The sequence below is a fragment of the Echiichthys vipera genome (assembly GCF_963691815.1).
Source record: "Echiichthys vipera genome assembly, chromosome: 20".
Taxonomy (NCBI): Eukaryota; Metazoa; Chordata; class Actinopteri; order Perciformes; family Trachinidae; genus Echiichthys; species Echiichthys vipera.
The window spans coordinates 6,034,800-6,062,726 of record NC_139845.1 but is presented as its reverse complement, the minus strand read 5'-3'; the positions used below and the strand labels follow the sequence as shown (position 1 = coordinate 6,062,726).

The following is a 27,927-nucleotide window of genomic DNA, read 5'->3' as shown; positions in this document are numbered from 1 at the left end:
CCTCTTCTGTATCATTATTATCATTATTTCCATCATCATCATCATAACCATCATCTTCTGTAGTAGTAGTGCCACGTTTCATAAATGGCTGACCTCCTCGCGTCCCTTATTTTGTGGCCTTCAGCTTTATAGAAGTTGAACTCCTGTGAGACTATTTGATTATTTCTGCCTCTGAAAAAATAGTATGACTTAAACTGCAATCTGCCTTCCTGATGCAGCTCCATCACACACAGCAGCCACACAATCTGTCATCTCAGCTGTTGTCCGATAAAGCCGTCCTCGGTTCGTAGTACTACTCCACAGTCAATACACAGCTCAGTCCTCTTGTGCTGTAGGTGTAAATCCACTTCTATCCTCTGTATGGAGGCAATCTTCTTTGTCCCACAGATTACCATCAGACCATTCAATCATTTCCCCTTTGTTGTCTTGATGTACAATGGATTGAACCTTTGTTCCCAGACGTAATGGCGTAGATGTTCAATATAATACCTGTATTATGTGTTTGCTTCATCACTAAGGAACTGTAAAACTTCTTGGGGTCATTTTTAGTTGAGGTTGCTACCGAAGAAGGGCCTTGAAACTACTAAGTAACTTCAGTAGCTTGTGGTAGAAGGTTTTATTCGTGATTGGATTTTCTTCTATCTTTCTATTCATCACCCAGTGCTTTCAAGCCCTGCTGCTTTATGTTGCATTGCATCACTGTACATTAACACCAAGGAGGGCTGTTGCAGAGTGTTGTGTGATGCTGACGGTAATGCTGACCCGTGTCCTCTCTTTCTTTCTTTCTTGTGTTGCTTAGGAGTTCGCTGCGCTGACCAAGGAGCTGAACGCCTGCAGGGAGCAGCTGCTGGAGAAGGAGGAGGAGATCTCTGAGCTCAAAGCGGAGAGGAACAACACCAGGGTGAGGGCAGGCAGCATCCACACACATTTACTGAAAAACTAACTGTAAACTGATTGTACTCCGAGGCATTCAGTGGGCAAAGAGAGCCAATCATTCAACTGAATTTTCAACCGGAAACAGAGTTTACTTCCATACCCAACTCACTTATATCTGCATTCCACAAGTTTTTCCCGAAAGTTTCACAACTTGCTGTAAATTTTCATGTCTGTTGCAAGAGGGCTGCTGCACACTGCGATAGACAGCATCCTGAGAAAGCTTAAGCTGTCTGGTGGGCACGGTTTAGAGGCTGCGGAAGCACTGAAGCAACCATGCGCACTGTCTTTTTCTAATGCCTGGGCATACCTCATTAGCTCCACATTTGGCCTGAGCATTTTTCCACTTACTTCACATGGATGGCTGCTCAACAGTAAAGCTAAGTCCAAATGGCACTGACGCCCTGCAGTGTCTAAGTATCTGGGAGGAAAAAAAAACAAACAACTAAAGACATTAGCGGATAAGCTCGATTTTTGGAGCTGAAAGCCTGTATCTTCAATAAAAAACATTTCCTTTTTAAAGCAGTAGGCACACACTGCTGTTGACAGATAAGACTCTGTTTCCCATCCCCACCGCTGATTAAGTGTGGATTTTCAGTCTCACGCTATCTAAGATTTCAGCAACAACAGCGACTGAGAGAGACAGAAAAGATGTGGGTGAGGTGCAAGAGACAGGGACAGAGCAAAGTCATTTTCTCTCTCTCACTTTATTATCACCTTGAATCTTCAGATGGGCAATTACCAAGCAATTTTAATTAAGCTTGGTTTTGTCGCTTGTAGGGTTTCACAGTTCATAATTAAATCTCCGAAGACGTGTGCAGACAATCAGCAGACTGAGGAGCTGACAACAGATTTGATTACTGAAAAGACAGGTTAAAGGGATAGTCCGGATAGTTTGAAGTGGGATTGTATAAGGTACTTATCCATAGTCAGTGTTTTACCTACAGTAGATAGCGGTCAACACGACCCAGAAGCAGGCAGGAAACACGGCAGCTTACTGCTGTGGACGAGGGCAGCAGCCACCTTAAAAAAAAAATCAATATCACGTTGAATATGGAGAATGAGCGGAACAACGCCATCGAGTGTCTCGAGATCGTAGTCGCAACAACAAAAAATGATTTTAACAGTCGGGTTGCCAGGTTCGTTGCAGAGTGTGTCAGCGATCAGCCTACGTCATGTCAAGTGGTGAATCATACAGGGTAACGAGTAATTTCAATTAATCAATTAATTTTACAACAGTCTTTAACCTTAGCCAGTCTTCAACTGGAAGTCTTTCTTTAAGTGGTGTGTATTGGATTAGCTAGCTCTCAACTCAAAATTATTCCTTGTTTCTGTAGCCTAACAACAGACAACCCTGGCAACCTGCAATGCCGGCCGTACATACAGGACGTTATTGTCAAACCCGTCAAAAAAAATGTAATATATTAATTCAGACTAAATATTTTTTTATGGAAAAGCAATACTTTTATTCTGTACCTCTCAGAATGCCCCATGGGTGTATTGTTGGTTTTTTTTTTATATAGCTTTTAATAAATATTCTACATATTCAACCTTTAAGTGTACACTGTATATAGAATAGTATCAGCTTTGTCTTGCCATCAAACAGCCCTGTTTAAGTTTACGCTGGGGGAACTGAAGCTGTTCTGCGCTCTCATCAAAGCCCCCAGACAGAATGATACGTTTGTTGTTTGTTTGTGAACCAGTGTCTTCCATGCTACCATGAACAGGAGGACACGTTTGCTGAAGACATTACCTACAGCAGAACATTCACTTGCTGATTAATTCAACAGAGGACATTCTGTTGAGTGTGCAGAAGTACGTCTTTAGACATGATGGCTGCTGATGAGACTCTCAGAGACAGTTGTTTGACAGACAAGAGAAGAGATCGCACTCAGTGTCCTTTTAACTGCGGTAGAGATCTGCACAGGGTCTCTTACCAGACCGCCCACTCCCGTTAGAGATTGAGATCACTTATGCCTGCTAAAATGTTTTTTTTGTTATTGAAAATTAGTCTGCCCCATCCTAGTTTAGCTTAAGACAATGGGAACAAAGAGGTCAAAAAGTAAATTCATTAATTTGATTGTTAAACTAATCAAAACAAATTATTGTAGGTAACTAAAACCTGCAAAAGATGCTTGTGATGCACAATAGTGATGCTTTTTTTTAACATCTTCTATCTTTGATTTAAACCAAGATGAATGAGAATATATTGGAATTTAGTTTTTATTTAAACTCCCATTAGACCCGGCCTGTTGTTCTTATCATCATATCCAGCCCTGTATACTGCATGCTCTGTTTAAATTGTTCCGATTGTTCTTCAATAATTAAATAATATCATACTTATAGTATAAGGTTTAGTGTTAGTGACTAAGCATTGAGGCAACTGGAGTTATAAATAGAGTTATATACCCATCAATAATGCCGAAACATTTTAAACCAAGAAAGTGAATTAAAAATGCCTAAGGTGTTTACCGAACAAACTGACATCGCACAATGACACATGTCAAATAACACAGAAGGGTAACCAAGAAAGACACCGACTACAACTAAACCCAAAGCAAAAACAACTAAACCAAACCCCCCATGACATAGCAGCACATGGTTTGACCCAATGAGCTGACTCCAGCATTTAAGAGTCTTTAGCTCTTAGCCACAGCTTTTGCTCAACCAGGAAGTGAACTCTCCTAACATCCATGGTAACTCAAAGAAGAAGAAACAAATGTGTGTTATAACAAACAATTGCCTTTGTAACCCTACAGTGATAAAAATGTTCGCACCACACATAAACAACGTAAGGTTAAAAGCAAATAAACAGATTCAGAGTGTGATGAGACAAGAGTGTTAATAGGATGGCACAACTGTAAGCTAGCTGTTATCTAACATCTAGCTAATGTTATTGCCAAACCTATAGCAAGCTAATTCACATTTAACTTAATGGATATAGTTTAACAAGGCAGTCACAGAGCAGCAAGAGTTTCAGACTGACATTAGTATGTGTTATTTGTAATGTAACTTGTCATACCAGCTAACAAGAGCTAGCACCTGTGTGGGTTCTAAAGGGATTAGCGTTAGCTTACCTGCAGTAATAGCCAACTCCTCCTACTGAAAGACAAGTCTCCCTTAGTAGGAGCAGACATTAGTTGATGGAAAGTATGCTTTCTGTGGAAATCACATTTGGTATGAAAAATGAAGCCCCTTTTAGTTCACTAGATACCAAGTGGGAACATCATTTCCTGAGCAGTGGTTAACCACAGAATACATTTCATCTAGTTGCAGCTTGTTGGGCAGCCCTCAACAACGGATGTTTAGACATCAGGGATGGGGGGTCATTCTGAGCTGGAACTTTACCCCATGACGAGATCCTTATCTTGAGGATGTAATATTATGTTCTTGGACAATTTCCGAGAGGGAATGAAGTGTTGAGATCTGCATCATCACGAAACTGCTACAGTATTTTCATGATCCGGCATCAGTGATTCACAAGGGGAAATGAAAGAAGACGATCCTACACACTGATCTCACATGTGTAAGAAACATAAATGAATAATAGATTAGCTCTGCAGCCAAACTGGTCCTCTGTCTCCCAGTCTTATCCTGGTCGTTTACACCCAGTAGTAGTAGTTGTTGTTGTTGTGGTTGTGTAGTTTTGCTGCAAACTGTGCATCTCGTCCTTGTGAGACTGTCTGCTGGCAGTTGACTTGACTTGACATGCTACCTTGCACTCTGGATTAGCATAATCCCTTTTGGAGGCGCTGTTGGAAGGACTGCAGTTATATTTGCATCTTTCATACTTTTACTCTGAAAACTCTATTACAGTCATTTCCAGGCTAAAATGATGGTGCAGAGAGTGCAGATGCAGAAATTTTTCAGAAGATTTCTGACATAGGGTGAATACAGGTATATTCAGACGGACAGTTTGAGAAAAAGAATGTGTTTTTGATCATTAACGCATGTAAACATGTTCTAGTAGGATCCCAAAACACAAGCATGAACCTGAAAATTGGCATGATATGGGACCTTTCAGATGATAACTGTAAATAACTGGTACTTACTTGTAAAAAAAAGTTCTTTATGCGCAAATGATTATCTTGGGTAGTGAGTCTAACAACTCAAATAAAATGCAATCAACTATTCGTAACAATGTGGATGATGATAATTAAAATAATCTCAATTGAATTTAATATGAAATATGATGTTGGTAAAAAGGTTTGACGCACAATAAAATTCAGCTCTCTGGGACCACTTCAGTTTTTTAAGACGTCTGACTTGGAAACTATTAACTTTGTTTTATTTTATTGCATTCATGATGTGCCTCATTATGTTGTTTAATGTTAAGGAGCGAGCCTGATGAAGCACACAATAATGCACTAGTTTGTTCCTCCAGTTACAAGGATACTTTGGCATTCTGCCCACGTTTTACCACTTGATTTAATTACACTGCTGCGAGGAGTATTTCAATTTTTCCCGACGGTGATGATAATAACAGTGATTTCTCCTGTGTGTCTCTTCAGCTACTTTTGGAGCATCTGGAGTGCCTGGTGTCCAGACACGAGCGGTCACTTCGCATGACGGTGGTCAAGCGGCAGGCTCAGTCTCCCTCAGGAGTGTCCAGTGAAGTTGAGGTCCTCAAAGCGCTCAAGTCCTTGTTCGAACACCATAAAGCCCTAGATGAGAAGGTAAGTCGCCATTTGAATTTCAAAGTGTCTCACATGGCATGAGAATAAGCGCGTGTGCTGTATCTTAGTGGGTCACATTTGCAACAAAAACTACAATTAAGGTTTTAGTATCAAGTATACGCATTGACATCAGATCTTTCTTTTCTCTTAGACAGCACAGATTCTTCATGTAGAGGTCAAAAGCTCATATTGTGAGATCCCTGTTCTATCCAACCTAATTAGCAACCATTTCATCAAATGCTCAGTTAAATTGTATATATTTAGTAATTCCCAAATATGTGTAATTGTATAGAATGATGGAGACGGTAACATATTTTGCTGCCACCGTGTCATCTGTGTTTTCCTGGAACCATTCGTCTGTTTTAGTCCAAACTCGTAGTTCTCCTGCCTCCTCACAGCCTGCTGATTTATGACCTTAGCCCCCTGTGTGATATCACCACCGCCCCTGTAATCCATTCATCTTTTCCTCTTAAAGCCATCATTTATAAAGCACATCCAACAACATGCTGTTCAGCGGCATAAAAGTCATCTTGGCAACTGGGGGGGGGCATCCTTATTCGGACCCTGGCTAACTTCTAATCCAAGATCAACCTTCTCTAAGATCTGGCATCCTGTTGGGCCGTAGCAGCGGTGGTGCGCGCCGCCACGCGGTGCACGTCATTGCTCTATTACAACCGCGAAAATACCCAGAAGAAGACGAGTACGCTCTGAGTTCATAGAGGAAGAAAGGGAGCGTAGGAAGGGAATCTCCTCCCAACAACTGGTGCTTTAAAAGCAATAAAAGCCTCAAAACGCTGCTTTGAAGCCACAGTAAAGTGTTATTGTGAGGCTCAGAGAGGAAAAGAGGACAGCTCTTTCTGCTGCAGCAGTGGGGCTTATTTTCTGCCGTGTTAAAGCTGTAGTATATGTTTGTTTTTTTCTTATTTGTTGAAACTAACACTACATCCTGACAGCACAATGGGACAGATGATCAGGGAAAGAATCATCATCATCAGAGCTAAGGAGTCTCTAACACAGTGTCAACCACTGCTCATGAACTAACCACACTGTGAAACTAGGCAGCAGTGATCAAATATGAATCAAGATTCTGTTTCTGTATTTTTTACATATTTTAGTGTACTGTTTAGCTGTGAAATGAGAAAGTTTGTATCATGGATCTGAATGATACTGAGCTAATAAATCAAGTAAAAAGTGGGGCCATTTGTTCATTGACTTCTATACACTATGCAGTTTTAAGGCACTTCCACATTGACTTTACTTTTCAGGACAAGAAGCTAGGTCCATTATTTTTACAGTCTATCAACTCTGCAAGTTAATAAGAGAGAAGGTGTACATGCAGATCGTGATGCGTATTGTTTTTTTTAAAAAATATTTTCAGGTAAGAGAGAGACTACGGGTGTCACTGGAGAGGGTGTCTGCCTTGGAGGAGGAGCTCACAGCAGCCAATCAGGAGGTAAGAGCTGCCACAGCTTTATATTTAAAACGATGCATGTTGTTTTGTATTTGACTCTTCAGTGTGTTTTATTGTAACCTCAATAGCGGTGGATGGATGAAAATATATGTAGCGACTCAAGGTTAAATTTCATAAGACATTTTGTTTTTTCTCAGGAATTTGGAAATAGAAAAACCCAAAGGCAAAACAACAAATTTAGTATATAAAAAACCCCAAAATTGTACCAGATGTTCAGAGATTAAAAACACATGATTGCATGGCTATTTCCAGAGTGAGAATGTCGTGTAACAGATGTACTGAAATATGGAAACATCCTGCATGAACAGTAATTCATTATATCCAAGAGGTGCAGATGTACACAAAGAGCAGTTTTATTGTCAGGATCAGGTAACGTGTACTTTAACGTACATGAAAATACTGCAAAGTCATGTTTACTGTGTGTGTAAGTGTGTGTGATTAATACATAAAAACAAAGAATTACAAACAAATAATTTACATAAGATAAATCAAAAAATAAAATGCAAAAGACAATACCAGATGAGTGTGTGTGTGTTTGTGTGTGTGTGTGTGTGTGTGTGTGTGTGTGTGTGTGTGTGTGTGTGTGTGTGTGTGTGTGTGTGTGTGTGTGTGTGTGTGTGTGTGTGTGTGTGTGTGTGTGTGTGTGTGTGTGTGTGTGTGTGTGTCTGTGTGTCTGTGTCTGTGTCTGTGTCTGTGTGTGTGTGTGTGTGTGTGTGTGTGTGTGTTTGTGTGTGTGTCTGTGTGTCTGTGTCTGTGTCTGTGTGTGTGTGTGTGTGTGTGTGTGTGTGTGTGTGTGTGTGTGTGTGTGTGTGTGTGTGTGTGTGTGTGTGTGTGTGTGTGTGTGTGTGTGTGTGTGTGTGTGCAGTACAGTACATAGTTGATAAATAAATAAAAATGTAGCACATTTTAACATGGGCTTACATTCCTACTCAGAGAACAAATGCCCAGATGATGCACTGGTTGTTTATTTCGATGTAAATTCAACACATACTGGGGTCCTGAATTATGTGTCAGCTCAAACACCCTCTGCAGGCATCTCATCTGTACAGGGAATAACACTGTGCACATGAGTGGCCGAGGCACCTTTTAGCAAGGGTGGCCAAGCTCCTTGTCACCCTCCTGGCTCAGTCAGGCTGAAGTGGCAGCACAGCTCTTGAACTGCAGATGCTTGTGTTCCAGCTGAGGGAAGAACCCTCAGGCTGGCACTTCACAGCCGGTCAGACATGCCAGTCTGAAGGAAAAAAGTTTCTAAGGAGAGGAGAAGTAGAAGGGGAAAGTGGAGTGAAAAGCAGAGGGGGGGAGACAGGTGGAAGGACAGACAACTAGCTCGTGCTGGAGAGGAGAGAGGAGGGAATGCGGGGAAAAAAGAGCAAAGACAGAAATAGAGATGGCAGGTGGGAAGCAGAGGCAGGTTGTGTGCGGAGGTGTGTGTGTTAATGAGATTGCAGTTGGTCTGAGCACATCTGGCGAGATGTGGAGATGAGAGGGTAGAGGAAAGAAACACAGGTTTGACAGACAAGCTGTGTTTGGATGGCGAGTAGATGGTGGAGTTAGTCTCAGAATAGATGTTGTAGGATCTGGACAGAAAGAGAGAGAATGAAAAAAAAGGAGTGAACATTATAAAAAAAAAAAAAATAATGTGACAGGCCGCTGGTTCCCAAAGCTGTCTGTCATTTGTCTTTTACAGCTTTTGCACAAAGTCTGTTTTATAAACTGTAAAGTCCGTGACAGATATCTCTGTAGAGCATGTAGCACTTTGGGAGAATGTTCTCACTATGCACAGCCAAGGTTAGAAAGACCATATAGTACATCTGCGGGGCCGTCCCTCGTAAATGGTTAACACTACACTTGTCAGGGCGGCGGACAGATGAGTGATTGGGCCTTGAGGCGGTGGAAGAGGCAGTTAAACTGGCTTTGCAAAATAAAAATGCCCATGCTTCAAAAGGCTCCAGGGAGGCGGGCAGAGCCGTGAGCCAGCGAACCGGTAATTGATTTGTGACGGAGGTCTGGTATGAGCACCTCCTCCCTGTGGGGTTCGGACAACACAGCCATGCCAGATGAAATTAGTGGCCTTTGGCCTCATGCTGTCACAGGTGTTTAAGTGGCCACACACTGATTACGGCTGTTGATTGCAGATTGATGTTATGGAACTAAAGTGTAGTACAGATGTGTCCGAATCTATGTGAGGATAAATTGTTGTTTGTTGTTTGTTAACAGAGGATAATGGACAATCAACACTGTGACAAATTTTGAAAAAACTCCAATATAGAAGTGCCAGGGCTAGCTCAACATCTAATTTGCACCCACGTCAGAATAATAAAGGACAAAACACATAAAACAGTAATAACAATATGTTGAACAACTTTAAAAAAAGTCATGTCATCGAGTCCTTTTTATTAGAGCCTGAACGATGATGTGATTTTTAAGACCATTGCTGATTTTAGTAGGGAAAAATCAACTGGTTATTGATTTAGTGAATTTTGAGCTGGAATGAAAATAGACCTTTTCAATGTAGAACGTGCACCGATTTTTCACCAATATGATGATGCAAAGTTACTCAGAACGCTGCTTTTCTAAATGAATGCATGAAAAAAATGCAACCATTTCTGTAACGGAACACCGACGGAATGAAGAATGAACAAAAATAAACGAAATGTTATTTAAATACTATTTCTTAATCCCCCCCCAAGCATTGTTTTCTAAATAATATGTATAGAAAAAGTTTTCATATCGGTACATATCAGAAAACATATACGCAAATACAGACTGATAATGATATCTCATCTCATCTCATCTTCATCCGCTTATCCGGGGTCGGGTCGCGGGGGCAGCAGCTTTAGCAGGGGACCCCAAACTTCCCTTTCCCGGGCCACATTAACCAGCTCTAACTGGGGGATCCTGAGGCGTTCCCAGGCCAGTGTGGAGATCTAATCCCTCCACCTAGTCCTGGGTCTTCCCCGAGGCCTCCTCCCAGCTGGACGTGCCTGGAACACCTCCCTAGGGAGGCGCCCAGGGTTCATCCTTACCAGATGATCCTGAAACACCTCAACTGGCTCCTTTCAACGCAAAGGAGCCGCGGCTCTACTCCGAGTTCCTCACGGATGGCTGAACTTCTCACCCTCTCTCTAAGGGAGACTCCAGCCCCCCTCCTGAGAAAACCCATTTTGGCTGCTTGTACCCGCGACCTCGTTCTTTCGGTCATGACCCACTGATAATGATATGTCAGTGATAAAAGCTGATGCATCAGTCAGGCTCTATTTTTTATTTATAGTTAAGTCCAAGTCTAGCCAAGACTTTATTGCGATATCCCGATTAATTTTAGCACTGTATGCACATTTGTCCTGTATTTTAATTTAGCAAATAAATCACGTCTTGTTTTCTTTAAATATTACTCTAAAACATTAAATATACATATCAGATATTTGTTTGCTGCTACATTAATGCTCTGAATGTCGAGTACAGCCCCTTTAACAGTTGCCCGTCCAGTTCAGTCCGTTGAGAAGAGCGCAGACAAACCAGCAAAGCCCGAAATTATTCATGTAAAATAAACAAAAACTGTCGGTTGGAAATGTTGTGTTCATGACCCTTCAGAGCAAAAGCTAATTGAAATAATGGATTTTCAGGGCTTTTCAAACTAAATCTGTCAGAAAAATGACACGTGATTTTCCAAATTTCTCAAAACAAATGGATTTTTTTCCCCAGTTTGCTTAAGAAAAACAGACTTTTAGGACTCAATAATAGATATCAGCTTAATAACATAAAGGTCTGCCTTGGGACCAGTCAGGTTTACGTAAGATGGGAGACTTTGTCAGAGGAAACATGTTTACTTTTTTTATTTTGCCTGTTCTAATCTTAAGGTATAACAGGCCCATTTTAACTCACAAAATTCATTTCACCCAAGTGTATTGCTCTGGCTTTCAAGACTTCTCTGTGTGTTTGCGAGTGTGTGTGCACACATGCATTCGCTCCAAAGTGTGTGATTGATTGTAATGTAAGCGCATTGCACCAGAGACGTGCCTCCCCCCCAGCCCTCACCTTGACAAAATCAATCTTTTATACTCTAAGACACCCCCCCATCCCTCCTTTCACTACCGCACATTTGTCCAATCTCTCCTTCATCACATTACCTCAGACAGTCCTCTCCATCCAAAACAGAAGCGCTAAAGAAAGATAAGGAAATCACAATGCTGTGCGGTGAAAAGGCCCACCTCGTGCTTCATGCCAACAGCATCAAAAAAAAAGAATAGGCGCCATGTTCATTTCGCATCTGCCAAACTACTTTCTGTAATCTCAGAGCTGGAGGTGCATCTGTAGCACTTCGCCCATCATTTGTTGTGTCTTTCTGTCAGGGGTGATGTTCGTGTTTGTTCTCCGAGCCAGAGAAATTACAGGCAATCTCTGAATGATGGCACATAAACATATGGAGGCATAATTATGCCCTCGTTAAAGATAATGAACGGAGACGTTCTGTAGTGGGTGTGCGGTAGCGAAGAAGAAGCCAAGCTGTTGCCAGTGAAGTCTGATGCTGCGGAAGTTTTCAGGTCCAATATTGTAAAAAGTGAGATTTTCCATGTCTTTTTTAATTATAAAGCAGGTGAAGGTGCTGTATAAATACTGTGAAAGTACCAAAAGGCTCAATCCACTGAGCAATGCACACAGGCCATATTTAGGAACTGTGCCTTTAAACGAGCCGCCAGGACTTCCTGTACTATTGAGATGTCACAACTATACTAAATATAGGTAGAAAGTGCTGCTTCAGTGATGTTACAGTCATTCCCAGACTGCAATGATGGTGCAGAGCGCAGATGTGGAAGAACTGGAAATGTTGACCAATCAGAGCAGACTGGGCTTGAAGAGACAGTCGCTAAAATGGAGCGTTTCAGACAGGGGGTGAATACAGGTATATTCAAACAGACAGCATGAGAAAAATTATGTGTTATTCCAACATCAAAGCATGTAAACGTGTTTTAATAGAAACCAAAAATACAAGTATGAACCTGAAAATTAGCCCGATATGAGACCTTTAATGTGGGGTGAATGGGAGGAAATCATCTTTTACTGCCCTCTATCACTCTCACATTATCAGTGAGAAGGGTTAGGATTTGAGTTTAAACCGGTTCATGTCAAAGTCACTTCAGGTAATCGTTTTTTTTTTATCGACAGCGGCGTCATTGTTTGTCCTGGGGCTCCCTTTCATGACAGCAAATACCTCTTGCTGAGAGGAATTCAATTTTCTCCCTTCGTATAGAGGAGCAGTGAATTTTAGAGAATTGGACCAGCTCTTATGACGGCATCATTTTTGGGTCAGGCTGTTCTCACTCACTGTTCGTATGCTATCGTACGAAAGGCAAACATCGTGGGGAATACGTTGTTTTGTCGGTGACTTTTAATGGTTTATGCGCTTCATATGACAAGAGGCACCACATAGTCTCGGAGGCTTTAAGTTGTTTATGAGAGACAAGTAGCAGACAGGTACACCAGTGTCTACCTTTCTCCTGCCTGTGAATAATCACATGGTGTCTGTCAAGAAAGAACCTAATTATTGTTGTTGTGGGTCACCCCTCTGACAGGATTATGACTGTAGGACAGTTGCTTAAGGTGGTGAAAGGAGACACGCGGTCCGCAGAACATGATAATTACAGTGATCGTATCAGCGCTCACGTACTTCCAACTTTGTGTTTGTGTTGGTTAAAGCTTTGTTCCATACATTCCTGCAGAGTGACATACTGTAATTTACTCGTGTTACATAAGAGGGAAATGTGTTTAAACATTAAGATTTCCACATGTTCTGGTTGTGTTGCAAAGCCACACTGAAGGAAATGCAATAGCACATATTAAACCGTATAAACAGTCTGATCTTGTTCTTATCTGGACTCTCTTAATACCCGACATAAACCGTGCATGCAGGTATCCTGACATTTCAGCTCTGATCTGTGTGCGTGTTGCCATCCTGCAGATCGTGGCCTTACGGGAACAAAATGCTCACATTCAGAGAAAAGTGGCTTCCGGGGACGGAGGAGAGGACATACTGGAGGGCAGTGAAGCTCAACAGAAGGTCCATGGCAAGGTGAGCCTCCCTGATGATAATATGGATTTTGTTTCAACCATCTCCTGGCAGCAGAAGTGGATACTGTCAATGCACTGTGCATGTATTTAATCTCCCTGAATGATGGTCTAAATGCTCTTTAGACTGTACCAAAACACACAAAATATACATGTAGTCTTCTGAAATGTCTGCTTAGAAATACAAAATCTCTTTCTGTTTGACATCTTTTAGCCTAATCAGCCAGAATATTGAAAACATTTTCACCAATGGGGTAAGCCAAAATGACATTGCTTAACTTGCATTAAAAAGATTTGAAGGTACCGTATCATGCTGCTATCATGTTTACATGCTCCAAATATTCACACAACATTAAACATTTACTTACCTTTTACTGTCATTTATCATCTTTCAATGCCTTCAGTGTCAAAATCACAGTTTTGTAGTATTACACAAATAACTGCTGCACAGTGAGTTCCTCCTGGTGTTGTTAATTGTCAGTATAATAGGATTAAAAGATTTCATACATTTAGCTCTGCTGGTGTTCTGAAGGTGACCCAAAGTCAAATGAGGGCTCTCGCTGTGACCTTAGCCTTTCTTATTATGCAGGGGCACACATGGACCTGCATAGCTGAATACGAATTCCCCCCTGATTATTAATTTAAAGGTCTCATATTGTAAAATTTCCAAGAGATTTCTATGGTTTTTTTTCTTTTTTTATTATTAAGGAGGTCGAGGCGCTATATAAATACTGAGGAAAATGCACACAGCCTGAATTCAGAGACTGCAAAGTATGTAAATATGTTCTAGTAGAGAGACAAAATACAAGTATAAACCTGACAATTAGCATAGATTGGGACCTTAAAGACAGAGGTCTAACTGCGTCCACGTAGATTATGCAAATCGGAGACAGTCTCAAATCCCATAGCAGACTTTTGAATTCCTTTTTTACATGCAGACACTAGCATCTACATCTCACAGAGCACACCTAGGTAGATCAATACTGATGATATTACCAGGTCTGCTGGAGGAAAGGTGGTGGGGTGGGGTGAGGGTTGTCGGGAGAAAAAAGATGAAGGGTTTGCAGGAGGGGTAAGGCTAATGAGGAGACGGCTATGGTCTGTGAAGATAAAAAGCAGTGAATATGAACGTGCGGTGTTTTAAATTTTCCTGTATGTGTGCAAAAGAAAATTGCACGTGTGTGTGTGTGTGAACTGCCAAAATATGTTGCGGTAGGAGAGTAGAGCGAGGGCTGGTTATTCAGTGTCACGGGGACTGACAGACGTGACAGCGTCTGCCATCAACGGGGAGATGCCATCCCTGAGCTGCAGGACGCACGTCTTCTTGGAAGCATTTGATCTGCACGTGTCCTTTCCTTGTCATTAATGTGACAGGTGGAGAGAGGTCAGTGAGAGGGAAGGAAGGAGGGAAGAAAGCACAGCTCTTGAAGTGCATATTGACCCACCTTTAGCATAGATTCGGATCTGCCAGATAACCAGCTAATGCAGTCTGACATGTGAGGGCTTTTTAATTTTTCAATCAGTAAACATCCAGACTGAACTGGCACTGGATTGGATTTGTTGGCCATCACTCCTAGAGAACAGATTTACTGACGTACTCAGTAAATAACAGGAGAAAAAGAGTATTTGTAAAGGATGAGAAAAGTGAGACTTCCATATTCAGTGTCTGTAAAACGAGCCGTCAGGACTTTACCGATCCCCAGCGACTTTGTCTTTGTTAAAAAACGACTAGCGTTGTGTTTGGAGATTGTTCTGTCACTCCATGGTTTCTTTCCCCAATGAGCAGCGGCTGCTGCCGAGCTTCTCCTCCCATCACTCACACTCACACTCACAGGAGGTCAAACTTCACACGCGCAGCAGCTCCAGCTGGGCCAAGGCCGTTTAAGCAGCCTAGCTCTGCTGGCCATTGAGAGGTTACTGGTCAAGTCCCTGGAAAAGATGCCTAGTTGGTACGACAAGGTCACAGATCATTTTCTTTAAAAAGGAACAAAGGGTAGAATTTACATATATATATATACACAAAGTCATTTATGATGTAGGCCGGAAAAATGAGCTTCCCCTCCCTGAAAGACCAGCAGCCGCCGGACAGGATGAGAAAAATAATGTGTTTTTTTAGCATTAAAGCAGGTAAACATGTTCCAGTAGAAACACAAAGTACAAGTATGAACATGACATTGAGAATATGGGACCTTTAAAAAATCAAAAGCAAAATGTCTGTCCTGTAAAAAAATGTCCTTATTACTCTGGTTAACCCTCAAACCTCACTGTGAACAATTTGGTAGGGACAATTTGATAGAAACTAACAGAAACTAATTGTAGAACCATAAACACGTCCACTTAATTGGTGTGGCAAAAAGAGCAGATATCTCAAAATCTGGCCAAATAGAACCAAAACTCTGATTGGCTTAACTAGGGTTAAGTGAGATGATGGGTTTTGTTCGAATGTATCTGCCCATGTGAATCACTAAACTCTATTTAAACCTCCTCAGAAAAGCAGGCTGTAAAATGTTATAGGACTGTGAAATGAGCCCCATAATGGGAGCCACAGTTGCATAATGGATCATCTGTGGGACTGTTGAGAGGTTTTGCAATAAAGTCGAGCTAAATCCTTAAAAGTTGGTCCTTTTTTTTATAAGAGGGGCCCAGTGCCGGAGCGCTGGTATTAAAATCAGCGGTGTGATTTAGTGGGTCTTGTTCCCTGCTCGGGTGAATCATTGATCACAGGCAGCAGGCACAGAAGCCCAATTAGGTTTGTCCTCACAGATGGATGGTCGAGGACGGGCAGCTGGGTGGGCCCGAAACAGCAGAGAGACAGAGAGAGATGGAGAATACAGAGATCACTTTCCCTCAATGTTCACCTCCACCTGCGTTACAATGATTACATTTGAACATAAAGACAAAGTTATTTAAAAGGGAGTGCGTTATTAAGTGGCGATAAAGTTGTTTTCCGCTGCATTATTCTTTAAACCCCCTGATCTGTCTGGCATCCCCCTCATTAATCTACCTCATGCAGAGACCTGTGGAGCTGCACAGAGTGGGAACTCAGTGCAACATAATCATATTACTAATGCAAGTGTCAAAGCAATTTCTCCAATGAAGCCCGCAGTGATTCTCTGTCTTTGTCCCCATCTGTAATCAAAGCAGGGGAAGAGCCAAATCCTCAGCTCCTGAACTTGAATTTATCAGAGCGCTAATGTGTTTGACTCTCAAAAGAAGAAATGATATCTGAAGTGGGAGCAGACTGATTACTCAAAGTCCACTTTGATAAACCCCAGGAAGCCAGGGCACGACAAGAAATCAGTGATTTGTTCCCGGTTTGTTTCCAGTGCTAATGTATCTATTATCTGCATTTCTTAAGTCAAGTTGCTGTTTTTAGTATTGAAAGTTTACAATACCCTTTGTTGTAAAACCACATTTTAAATGGCTCATTTTAAAGCTAATAGATTGTTGATTTGATTGATTCACTGTGTCCTAAATCAAACATCTGCTTTGAACATAGATATGATGCGGTGTGGCCCTACCCTAGAGAAATCAGTTTGAGGCTGTTGTCTCTTTACTCTGGTGATTGAATAAAAGTGGCGTTCATTTGTAAAGATTATCTCTCTGAACAAAGCGCCTGTTTTTCACCACTGAGCTCATAATAATAATAATCAGAAATCCCACTGACCTTTTTGTCGGTGGTTGATGGAAACTTTTGGGTTGGCCCGCAATTGTCAATTCTGCTGCACTCTGTTCAGGTAAAATAAAAGAGTGAAAGCTCTGTGTAAGCAGGAACGTTAGGGTGGTGGATGGGTCAAACAAACGCAGGACTTTCACACGGGAGACCGGCGTTTGTGTCCGGTGTGAAACCTAAAAATCGTCCTTGACTTCTATAAAATTACTTTAGCTACGTAAGTTAACGTTCTTACATGATGATTCATATGTAACATTCTTAACTGATACAACTTATATATGTATACAACAAAGTATTTTAACCCAAACCACAATATTTTGGTACGTTGGTTTTGTTTGAATGCACAACGGGACACCAAGTGGTCCTGACCAAGCTAACGGCGACTGTTACCATGTGACTTGATGATGGCGGCCTTCTGCACCTACTAGTAGGTGAAGCAGGCCTCTTCTTACCCATATGAGGCTGATAACCTGAAAAAGCCCATTAACTGCAGTGATGACATTTGAAAACAACCAAATGGTGCCCAGTCAAAGGGGCCTGTAAGACTTCCGTTCACGATGTACAGACTGATGGCCAAAGTGACCCCTTTTTTGCTCAACTCTTCCCCCAGCGTCTGTCCAACGGCTCTCTGGAGTCGGCCCACGAGGCGAGCCAGGTGGTGGAGCTGCAGGACCTGCTGGAGAAGCAGAACTACGAGTTGGCCCAGATGAAGGAGCGCATGTCCTCCCTCTCCTCCCGGGTGTCCGAGGTGGAGCAGGAGCTGGAGACAGCCCGGAAGGACCTCATCAAGTCAGAGGAGATGAACAACAAGTACCAGAGGGACATCAAAGAGGTTACAGCTCACACTCACACACACACACACACACACACACACACACACAAAGACACTAGGGAAGGGGGCAAATGCACACACGAATTTGCAAGGGAATAACAGTTGAAATAGAGACATCAAAGAAGGCTGGCAGTGGTCTATAAAAAGCATCTATTAGCATATGCTCTCACACTCCCTCTTTATGACTATGTATTTCTCACACGTGCACACACTCATCAAGGCATAATTGCTTATTTAAAGTACTTTTTTCACATAAGCGAGTGAAATCTATAAGTACAACAGACAGACAGACAGCTACACCGACACTTCTCAAGGACACACACTAACACTTAACAACAACAACAAAAAATCTCCAAAGAAAAACAAGCGGCTGTCAGCCTGAGTGTCAACGCGTAAAGCACCAAACCAGCTAGTTAATGCCACTTTCCTGCAGAAATGAGAATGTTTGTGTCATACATTGGCAATTAAGGAGCCCAATCAAAAGCCCATTTCAGTATACATCTATGTGAGGTGAATGCCAGTGAAGTGATATGAACATTAGTAGATGTAGCCCTCGGCTGAGATTGCTATTGATTGCTAACGATGCAGGCGGAGGCACTGATTGTGGCCTGGCAAATGCGGCCTTATTGGGACCGGCCCTGCATTATTACCCTGCATCGCGTCCTCTTAGAGCAGCAGCTACTATTCCTTGTGTGGTTTTTAAAACCACATGCGCTTGCATGGGTTTGTATCGGCAGCAATTCCCCATGCAGGAAATGAACTCTCAGAGCTTCAGAGATAATGTTACCATCATGAGAGGGGACCTTGTTTCCTGGCAACAGTGTGATTGTACTTTACAGAGGTTTTGTATTTGACTTGTTTCATATATGGAGTTAATCTTATGACAAAGACTTTATTGTCAGTTTGCGGCTCTGCTTTGTGTTTACATTTGAGGTTCGGTAACTGTGAGGGCTTCTGGACATGTTATAAAAAGGATATAGCTGTAATTTGATCTTTAATAAAAAGGATTTTGTGCTAATAACATGCTGTAATGAAATTATGGTGTGAAATTTAAGACAAAACTAAGCAGCAACCAGGAGCCCTCTCATCAAAACATTCAACAGTTTTTTAAGAAGTCTCTCCTCTTTATTTTTATTTTTCTGATATGCTCTGGTTGTTCTGACTATGTGTGTCTGCGTGCAGGCAATGTGTCAGAAAGAGGACATGGAGGAGCGGATCGTGACGTTAGAAAAGCGCTACCTGAGCGCCCAACGGGAGTCCACCTCGGTGCATGACATCAACGACAAACTGGAAAACGAGTTGGCCAATAAGGAGGCGTTCCTCAGACAGGTCTGTATGATCCACGCAGCGTTTGTGAGGTTGTGGTTTTTAATCCTGAGAGATTATCAAGATGCTGTGTTTTTTTTCCAGTCTCTGCTTCAAAAAAAAGATAATTTATTTTTTCGTATTAGGTCGTGGGTCCAGGTGGCTGCCGCATTGGACCATTCAGAGACATTTTTAACAATACAAGTAGATTCAGAAAGTAATTTAACAGGCATGCAGCTAGTTGTGTAAGACAGACGGTCCCTGCCAGTTAACAGAGTCCTTAGAGCTGTTCCACAGAGGTTAGGTAACGAGAAAACCTCTTGACATCATGTCAGATACGGTCGGGGGAAATTACTACCGCCAAAGGAATTTTGATGGTTTTATTTTTCTTTTAACGGCTCAAAAATCATCTTCAAAACGTATGTATTGCTGTACAATATGACCGAAGAATGGTCGACTTATTCTCCTTTTGATGATTCTGTGTGATTCACTGCAGCCAATTAGATAAATTGCCTGGCCATAGAAGATTGAGTGACATTTTCAGGAGCAGAGGCTTAAGCACCAGCTGAGCTCTGGCAGGATTGAAAGAATGTCAGTGTAATAAGAAAAGAAGTAATCGCGAGCGCCACAGACACCATGAGACACACAGGAACCTTGCTTAGACACCGAGCAGTGACTGTTGAAGCAATATAGTTTGACATTTAGGGAGATACTCTTAAAAATGTTTTCTCATATGAAGTCAGGACAGTGTCTGACGAATCAGGTGCAGACATCGTACAAAGTTTCCCTTTCACACCGAGGACATGTGGCGATTCATGTATATAAAGATGGACAACGTGTTTCAACTTCCTCCCACTGTACCAAAGGGAAGCGTTACGATCCAACTGATTCCGTACAGACATAAGAGCGGTACCAATCCGCTCACTATACTCTCTGCAATAAAACATATTTCGTTCCTCAGAAATGAAATGCTGTTGTCGGTAATTCAGAGTCAAGTTTCCCCCCTCTCTGCTTGTACGCAACCTACCATAAAGCACCTGACTGCAAGACCACTCGGCAAAATAAATGCATCCAGAAATGCTCTCAGAAGGTACCGAAATAACCTCCAAAGCCTTTTGGGTTTAAGCTCCTGCCACCACACACAAACACATTTCCTCGCTGGCTGCGTAATGAGTTTACTTGTTGTTGTGCCAGAAGCTGAACCCCGGGATCTGGCCGCGGATGTTTGAAGACGAGTTTGTTCAGGGGGGTGTAGACTTGGCCATCGGTACAGAGGAATGAAGGGATGATGAACGGAGAAATAGCAAGCAAAGAGGCAAAAAGAAAAAAGATGGATGGAAGGAACGATACCTGTACAATATCACAAACAATAACATTCTGTTGTGCTTCCACAGTGTCATCTCAGACACCAGTGGGATCACGATACAGTTGAAGACAGACATATCCCTGACACACACAACACAACACAGCCCTGGCCCACTCCATTCTAATTATTGCTTATTGAGCTGCCAGGCCCGATGCTGTAGGGAGCAGAGCATCTGCCGCTGATGGCAAAGGCTGCCAAGCCGGCTCCAAAAAGACTGATCAAACTGATCCGAGCCCCGGGGAAGGCAGGGAGAAAAGTCTTGACACGCAGAAGGGGAAATACAAGTCACTCGGTGACAGCACCACTGAATGCAGGGTGTCATTTCCATCTTCATTATGTGAATTTTGGATTTTGATCTGAATGCCTCATCAGGGCCATCACCGGTATCTGCTGACTAAAAGTTGCCACTGTTGGTCTTGGCAAGTGCAGAGCCGCTGCTATTCTGTCTCTGTTGTGATGCTATTTTGAAGAAGGGTTGAGGCATCCTGCCAGAGCCTTCAGTAGCCCGTCCTCCTACTGAAGATATGCGTGTGTTTATTTTCAACCTGGAGACAATGCTCTGCTGACATTAAAAGGAAAATAAGGAAAAGCTTCACGATCACAGAAGAATGTTTTTTAAGAGTATATGACAGGAGAGGAGAACGACAAATACAGCACTATGCACTACATATTCCATGTTTTTTTATCTAGTATTTCTTGGAAAAAATGTTTTCTTTCTTTTAGATATGTGTTAATTACTGGCAAGCATGTGCAGCTGTCTTTAATATTAATATTAGGTGGGTTCCTTCACAAGCCCTTAGGGTGTTTTTGATCCCACCTGGGCATTTTCTTGAGTTATTGTATATTTCTTCTTTATTTGATATTTTTATATGCACAAATAAAGAGCTAAACAGAACGTAAACCATGCTTAGAGGTCCCAGATTGCAAAAAGTGAGATTTCCATGTCTTTTTTTTAATTATAAAGCTATACAAACACTGTGAAAGTCAGAGAAATGCACACAGCCTGTGTTCAGAAACTGTGTCTTTGAAGGAGCCGTCAGGACTTCCTGTACATTGTGATGTCACAACTATACCATATATAGGTAGAAAGTGCTGCTACAGTGCTGTTAATGTCATGTCCCGATTGCAGTGACGGTGCAGAGACAGTCAGAGAGCGCAGATGTAGATGACCAATCAGAGCAGACTGGGAAATTAAAGAGCTAGGCGCTTACACAGAGCGTTTCAGACGGTTATGACATAATTTTCCAATTGTACAGAAAAAACAAGTTTATCGATATCTCGTATTGCATGACCGATACAAAATCAGTGATATCAGATCAGCCTGGTGTAATTTTCTGTATACTGTAACACAAACAAACATTAGTCCCTTCGATTTTTAATTTTTTTAAAGAATTATGACTAATGGGGCGGCAGTAGTTCAGTCCATAGGGGACTTGGCTGGGAACCGGAGGGTCGCCGGCTCAAGTCCCTGTGTGGACCATGAACGGAGCGTGAACTTGTGGCTGGAGAGGTGCCAGTTCATCATTCATCATTCATTGGGGGCACCGTACCCCCAACTGCTCGGGGCACCTGTCACTGGCAGCCCCCTCGCTCTGACATCTCTCCATTAATTGCATGTATATAGGTCCTGTGTGTGCATGTGTGTGTATTGCGGGCCTGTGTGTGTGTAACATGAATAACAATAATAGAGTGAAAAAAATCGAATTTCCCCCTTGCGGTACTAACAAAGGAATTCTTCTTCTTCTTCTAATCATGACTGGGCAATTTTACGTATACTTCTATGAAAGTAGTAGTAATATAGTACATGCTGTATTTCATTTCAGTGGGTAGCATGGAATTTGGACACAGCCTTTGCCATTAGATGTTCTTTGTTTATGCCTACCATTATTATTGAACTCACTTAAATTAGAGAATTTACGGTATGGGATATATCCTAAATCTTCCACTACCTGCTAATGTCATTGGTGTGTGTGTGTGTGTGTGTGCACACAGATGGAAGAGAAGAACAGGCAGCTACAGGAGAGGCTGGAGCTTGCAGAGCAGAAGCTCCAGCAGACCATGAGGAAGGCCGAGACGCTTCCAGAGGTCGAGGCTGAACTGGCCCAGAGGATAGCAGCCCTCACCAAGGTAGGCACACACACATACACATTAACATTAACACACAAACTGTTGACACATTCCCACAGATGCCCTCGTCTCTAGATTTTTCTGTACCTGTGTGTAAGTGTGCACGTGGTGTCATGTCATGACGTTTCAACATGTCCCTCTCCTCTTCCTCGGCCACGTAGTCTGACTCCAGCTCCTCTTCCTCCCCTGATGATTATCACTTTGTTATGGAAGCTAAACTCCAAGACATGAACTCCATTCTTAGGAAGGTAGTCCCACAGGGCATCGCAGCTACTGCCAATTCCTGTAGAGAGCAGATTTCATTCATTTATCTTATTAGTGTTTTGTGGCGAGCGTGTTTACTGGGATTCTGCTCTGGCTGTTCTACCAATATGGGACAGCTGCATGGCACTTCTGGCTGGAGCTCATACTTGGCAGCGCTGGAGGAGCTCTCTTCCTCTTTCATTCTGTCCTTTGGTGGCCTCGTTCTCCATCCTTCTTGTCATCCTTTGTTTCAACCAGCTGTCTCTCCTGTTATGCTTTGAATCGATAGACATCCATCTTTTGGTTTGGGGTAGAGGCTTTGGCTTGTGTCGTCGCCACTGCTTTTCTTTGTTTGCTCTTTAGGCTGTCAAACACGCAGATCATCGTGCCCTCTCTTTGTCCCGTATATGCTGTGATCCATTTTGTAGGCGGAAGAGCGTCACGGCAGCATTGAAGAGCGAATGAGACACTTGGAATGCCAGCTGGAGGAGAAGAACCAGGAGCTGCTACGGGTGAGTCACCGTCATGGAGGCGTTGTGCCATGCAACGTTAACCAGGCAGCCACTCCTGCATGAGCATGACAGCTTGAGGCGACTATGACTGATGACACATTTTTGTCTGATTTATCACCACTGACACTAGACCAAATCAATGTTTCACACACTACCGTGATAGAACGGTTTGTAAGATGCTCACAGATGATGCAAGAAAGTCCTACTTATTTTAGACAACATGAGCATCTTCAAATTCTCATTTTCTAGTACCTTCCCAAAATTGTAACCTCAGGAAGGGGTTCAAAATATGTTTTTCCTTCTTTGAGGTTGCATATCTAGAAGGAATCTGAATTAAGAGACAATGGGTCCCTGGACACAGACATGTAAGAGGCCCCTGACTGTGTCTACATAGGAACCATAGACTGTATACAAATGTACGCAGCATACCCATCAGGGTCCGTTCTCTCAACTTGCCTACGGGAGTCGCCATCTTGTCAGACTTTGACTCTGCATCATTTCCTCTTACCAAAAAAGGGCACTGATGTGACGTTGGGGGGAGGGAGATGCGTCCATCTGGCTGAGGTATACCTCTGAAGAGAAGTGAGGGCCAGTGGCTAGCTGTCTCTCAAGAGGCAGCCCCCCTAATTATTTATGGACTTTAACCTCCAGTAAAATAAAAACTAGCATGTAACAAAAAATCTCCCCCCCCCCCCCCCCCCCCCCCCCCTCAGTGTTGTCATGGAGATATGAGCTGAACATACAGACTACAATTTTTTTTTTTTTACCAGGGCTTAAATAGGTTTAATTATGATGTGAAAACGGCCTATTTAACATGGGGGTCAATGAGAATGTGAGAACCGCCCCTAGTGGACACTAAGAGAACTGCAGTTTTTGGCACTTCCTTATTGTATCAACCAGGAAGTCGCTGTGATGGGGGCTTGGTAGGAACAAGTTTTAAGAGTCTACTTTTAGTCGTTTTTCCGTAATTTTGGTCTCTTTGTGGTTATTGTACACTTATTTTTCGACGTATTTTCTATGTGGTCACAATACCGTCCCTTTAAGGTAGTGGTGCCCAATCTGCAGGTTAGAAAGGGGTGGCGAGTTCTCAGTCTGCAGGGTCATGATGTCATTAACGGAAAATGAAAGCCCAAAAAAACATTTCTACTGAAAAATTTTGCTCATATTTCAGTGAGTTCAAGTTCAAGTTACTTAATTATCGAGGTATTTATGTCCTATATATCAAAACAACCACCACTGTTAGATGTATTTAACTGATTCTAAGGGGTTACAAGTAAACATTGCTTTTGCTTTTAAGGGTCACAAGCCAAAAAGCTTTTAAAGCAACCAGAGGTTTCACAGAAAACACTTTGAGGGTCAGAAGTTCTATGACCATGAAATAAAACCCTTCAATCGTGTCCTTTCATCCCTCCAGGCTCGACAGAGGGAAAAGATGAACGAGGAGCACAACAAACGTCTCTCAGACACGGTGGACCGACTCCTCACTGAGTCCAACGAGCGTCTTCAGCTCCACCTGAAGGAGAGGATGGCAGCTCTAGAAGAGAAGGTTAAAGATGGAAACCCACCAATTTCCCGTCCGTCCACATGAAAGTCAAAAAGAGGTGGATTTCTCACCTCTAACTTTTCTCTCTCTCTCTTTTTTTTTGCAGAATTTGTTAATCCAGGACTCTGAAGGTTACAGGAAACAGTACGAAGATTCGATCCATGATAAAGTAGGTCGCAGAGATCGAGAAATGATGATTGAGTCTTTTTCTTCAATCTCCTGCATTTTACATGAGGTTGCTTTAATAAGTACTTTTTTAATAGAGAAATAATGAGCTTGGTTGTTGGCATTATTTTCATTTTTTATAAACCTCTGAGCAGCTGAATATTCATAAGCTTACCACATGGGGGAGGATAATGGGATGAATTAAACAAGCAGTGTGGAAAACACTAGAAAGTGTCGGCTAGTATTCAGCAATATGAAGAAAATCAGCCACCGCTGTGTGATGTACACTGGGATAATCCTTATTTATCATAGACAAGTCCTGTAATGGCACATTGTTTCATCCAGACACATCTGGCAGAGGAGATTGAGAAACTGAGATCAGAGCTGGACCAATTCAGACTGAGGGCTGGCTCCCTCACAGAACCCACCTTGTCACGGTAAGTTGGCTGTGTGTGTCTCTGTGTGTGTGTCTGTGTGTGTGTGTGTGTGTGTGTGTGTGTCTGTGTGTGTGTCTGTGTGTGTGTCTGTGTGCGTGTGTGCGTGTGTGCGTGCGCGCAGGTGTATTAAGGTTTGACTTATTTGAGTTTTTGCGGGCCAGTAATATTTTACCACTCAAGTCATATATGACTTCAGACCACTGGACCCTGAAATTCTCCACTGAACTTTGAACTTCTGAAAATAGACTGTCTGCTGAGCCCGACCCACCCTTAGATACTGTTGCTATGCCCGTTCAGCTCTTTGTTTTTGTGTATGCACCTTACAATGATAACGTGGTGCAGAGTTTACATCTAAATAGCTTTTATTATTATTATTATTTATTCTTTTTGAAACAATAGATCCTTGATTTTCAGACGGAGGTGGACAAAAAAACTGTCTTCATCTGAAATGATAACTGCTGCAGATTTTATAGGCTGTAACCATTTCACCTATTAAAGTGAAATTCCAGTGTAAAATCATCCCAGGGTCTATTTCGGCAAATACACTTGTCAAATAAGCCATTGAGACAATTTTTTTCATGTAACAACTGTTAACGGAGAAATCCCGGACAGTTGCTAACAGTCACTAACAGTCAGATGCAGCCAACACTGATTAGCTCGGGGCAGCACTTTGAACGCATTAAAACGTCTTTTTTAACCACTAATACTGCTCAAAATAACACCAAACCTCTGCAGCAGCATGAGAAGAGCCCTTACGCCTTAACCGAAGCACCAATGGGCTCCTTCCTTTTGGATTGCATTTAGTAATTGACTTGAATGGACTTTACTATGAGAGGAGCTGGTACAGGGGCCAGTAGGTAAGTCTTTCAAACGCTCTTTTAATAAACTCTGGGTTCACTAACTACGTTGTTGGTGCTTTGTTTTCTGGAGAGAAGAAGGCATGGATGTTTGACTCTTAAACAGAGGTTTGTACTTAAAGTTGCTGAACTATGTGCGCGCCTTTACATTTTACAGATTCTCCGCGTAGCTACAGTCAAGGAAGCATCTCCATGACTTTGTTATCGGATGACTTTGACTAGCTAAGAGGCAGTCCAGATTTAATGCATTGATTGAATTGATTTGAATCTAACGTGTGTAACAGGAAGCCCGTAAAATGCTGGAAAACAGATATACTCTCTACACTTATTTTATCCGTCACCGATGAAACAATTTGCTCTGCGCTATTGTTAGAAACACTGGTATCACTGGACTCTCCATATCTATTCTTGGACACCTTCCGGCTTCCTTTTCATGCCGCATGAAGTTGTAATATTACAGTGCTGATGTGTCGACAGTAGCAGCTTTAATCTCCGCCACACACAAACAATTTGCAGCCATAGATGCATGCATAACGAGCGCTGAGCCTTCCAGAAGTACACTTTACACCACATCATGGTGACTATTAGGTATGCTTGAGGTGCCCGTACACAAGATTTGACGGGTTTACTGTCTGCAGTACCGTGAGCATTTGTTGTGTCTAATCTAATCTGAGACCCAGAGGAGTTTTTTTTTTACTGCAGGCACACACAAGGTAACTTGAAGTGTAGTGTTACTCATAAAAGTTGCTCCCCAGGTCTCATCTGGACACATCAGCTGAGCTCCGGTTCTCGTTGGGATCTCTGGCCGAAACCCAGTCGGACCACTACCGCTCTGCCAAGGTCATCCGGCGGCCAAGGAGAGGTCGAGTGGGTCTGCGTGAAACCAAGGTGAGTCACAGTCTTATTTGTATACCTTCGATGCATCTGTGCCTTTATGACAAAATACTGGTGACTTTACCAATGCTACCTATAAAAAAGCCAGTTGGAAGCTCTTTAAAGGTCACTTATTGTAAAAAAAAAAAGGTGAGATTTCCATGTCTCTTTTTATTATAAGTATATATGAGAAGTTCGAGGTGCTGTGTAAATACTGTGAAAGTATCAAAACAACTCTAAACAACAACTATTCTGACACTGTCACTTTAAACGAGCCATCAAGACTTCTGTATGGTTGTGATGTCACAACTACACTATATATAGGCAGAAAGTTTGGCTACAGTGGGTACAGTTAGTGCAATGACATGCAGAGAGCGCAGATGCAGGAGACCCGGAAATTGACCAATTAGAGCTGACTGGGATTTTTCAGTAGGGAGTTCTTAAAGAGACAGGCACTCAAACAGAGCGTTTCAGACAGAGGGTGAATACAGGTATATTCAGACAGACAGGATGAGAAAAATAATGTGTTCTAGTAGAAAACTTGAAAATTAGCACAATATGGGACCTTTAAATTAGAAGTTGCCACACATGAGAACCCTGAGGCTGTAATACAGTGTTAAGTGCAAAATGTCTCCAATACAGCAATCAAATTAACCTTCAGTAAGGATGTCGTTTTTTATTCCTTTGAACATCCCCTAATCCTGCATTATGAACAATTTGTATTACGGCACTTTTGACTGAATATCATAGCAACTATAATATATATATACAGTATATATAGTATAGGTGGGGAGAGATAAAGGCAAGTTTAGGAGGTGATAACAGTTACTCATACTTTCGATAGGCCGTCT

At 42.2% G+C, this 27,927-nt stretch overlaps 1 protein-coding gene across 8 annotated transcripts in view; it reads left to right on the top strand.

The window, feature by feature from the left end:
• The window catches only part of ppfia2 (PTPRF interacting protein alpha 2), a gene marked incomplete at both ends in the record, with an annotated part of 164,231 nt that overhangs the window by 114,602 nt on the left and 21,702 nt on the right, over nt 1-27,927 (top strand). For 6 of the 8 annotated variants that reach the window (XM_083934988.1, XM_083934989.1, XM_083934987.1 and 3 more), the window contains 12 exons: nt 800-901; nt 5,445-5,609; nt 6,988-7,062; nt 13,037-13,147; nt 17,427-17,648; nt 18,831-18,977; nt 22,312-22,446; nt 23,118-23,201; nt 24,616-24,747; nt 24,851-24,913; nt 25,255-25,346; nt 26,959-27,091. In XM_083934988.1, coding sequence (XP_083791114.1) covers nt 800-901; nt 5,445-5,609; nt 6,988-7,062; nt 13,037-13,147; nt 17,427-17,648; nt 18,831-18,977; nt 22,312-22,446; nt 23,118-23,201; nt 24,616-24,747; nt 24,851-24,913; nt 25,255-25,346; nt 26,959-27,091 — 1,461 coding nt within the window. Of the gene's footprint in view, nt 1-799; nt 902-5,444; nt 5,610-6,987; nt 7,063-13,036; nt 13,148-17,426; nt 17,661-18,830; nt 18,978-22,311; nt 22,447-22,607; nt 22,695-23,117; nt 23,202-24,615; nt 24,748-24,850; nt 24,914-25,254; nt 25,347-26,958; nt 27,092-27,927 lie in introns of all 8 variants that reach the window. The other 2 variants (XM_083934983.1, XM_083934985.1) reach the window with 2 other exon arrangements.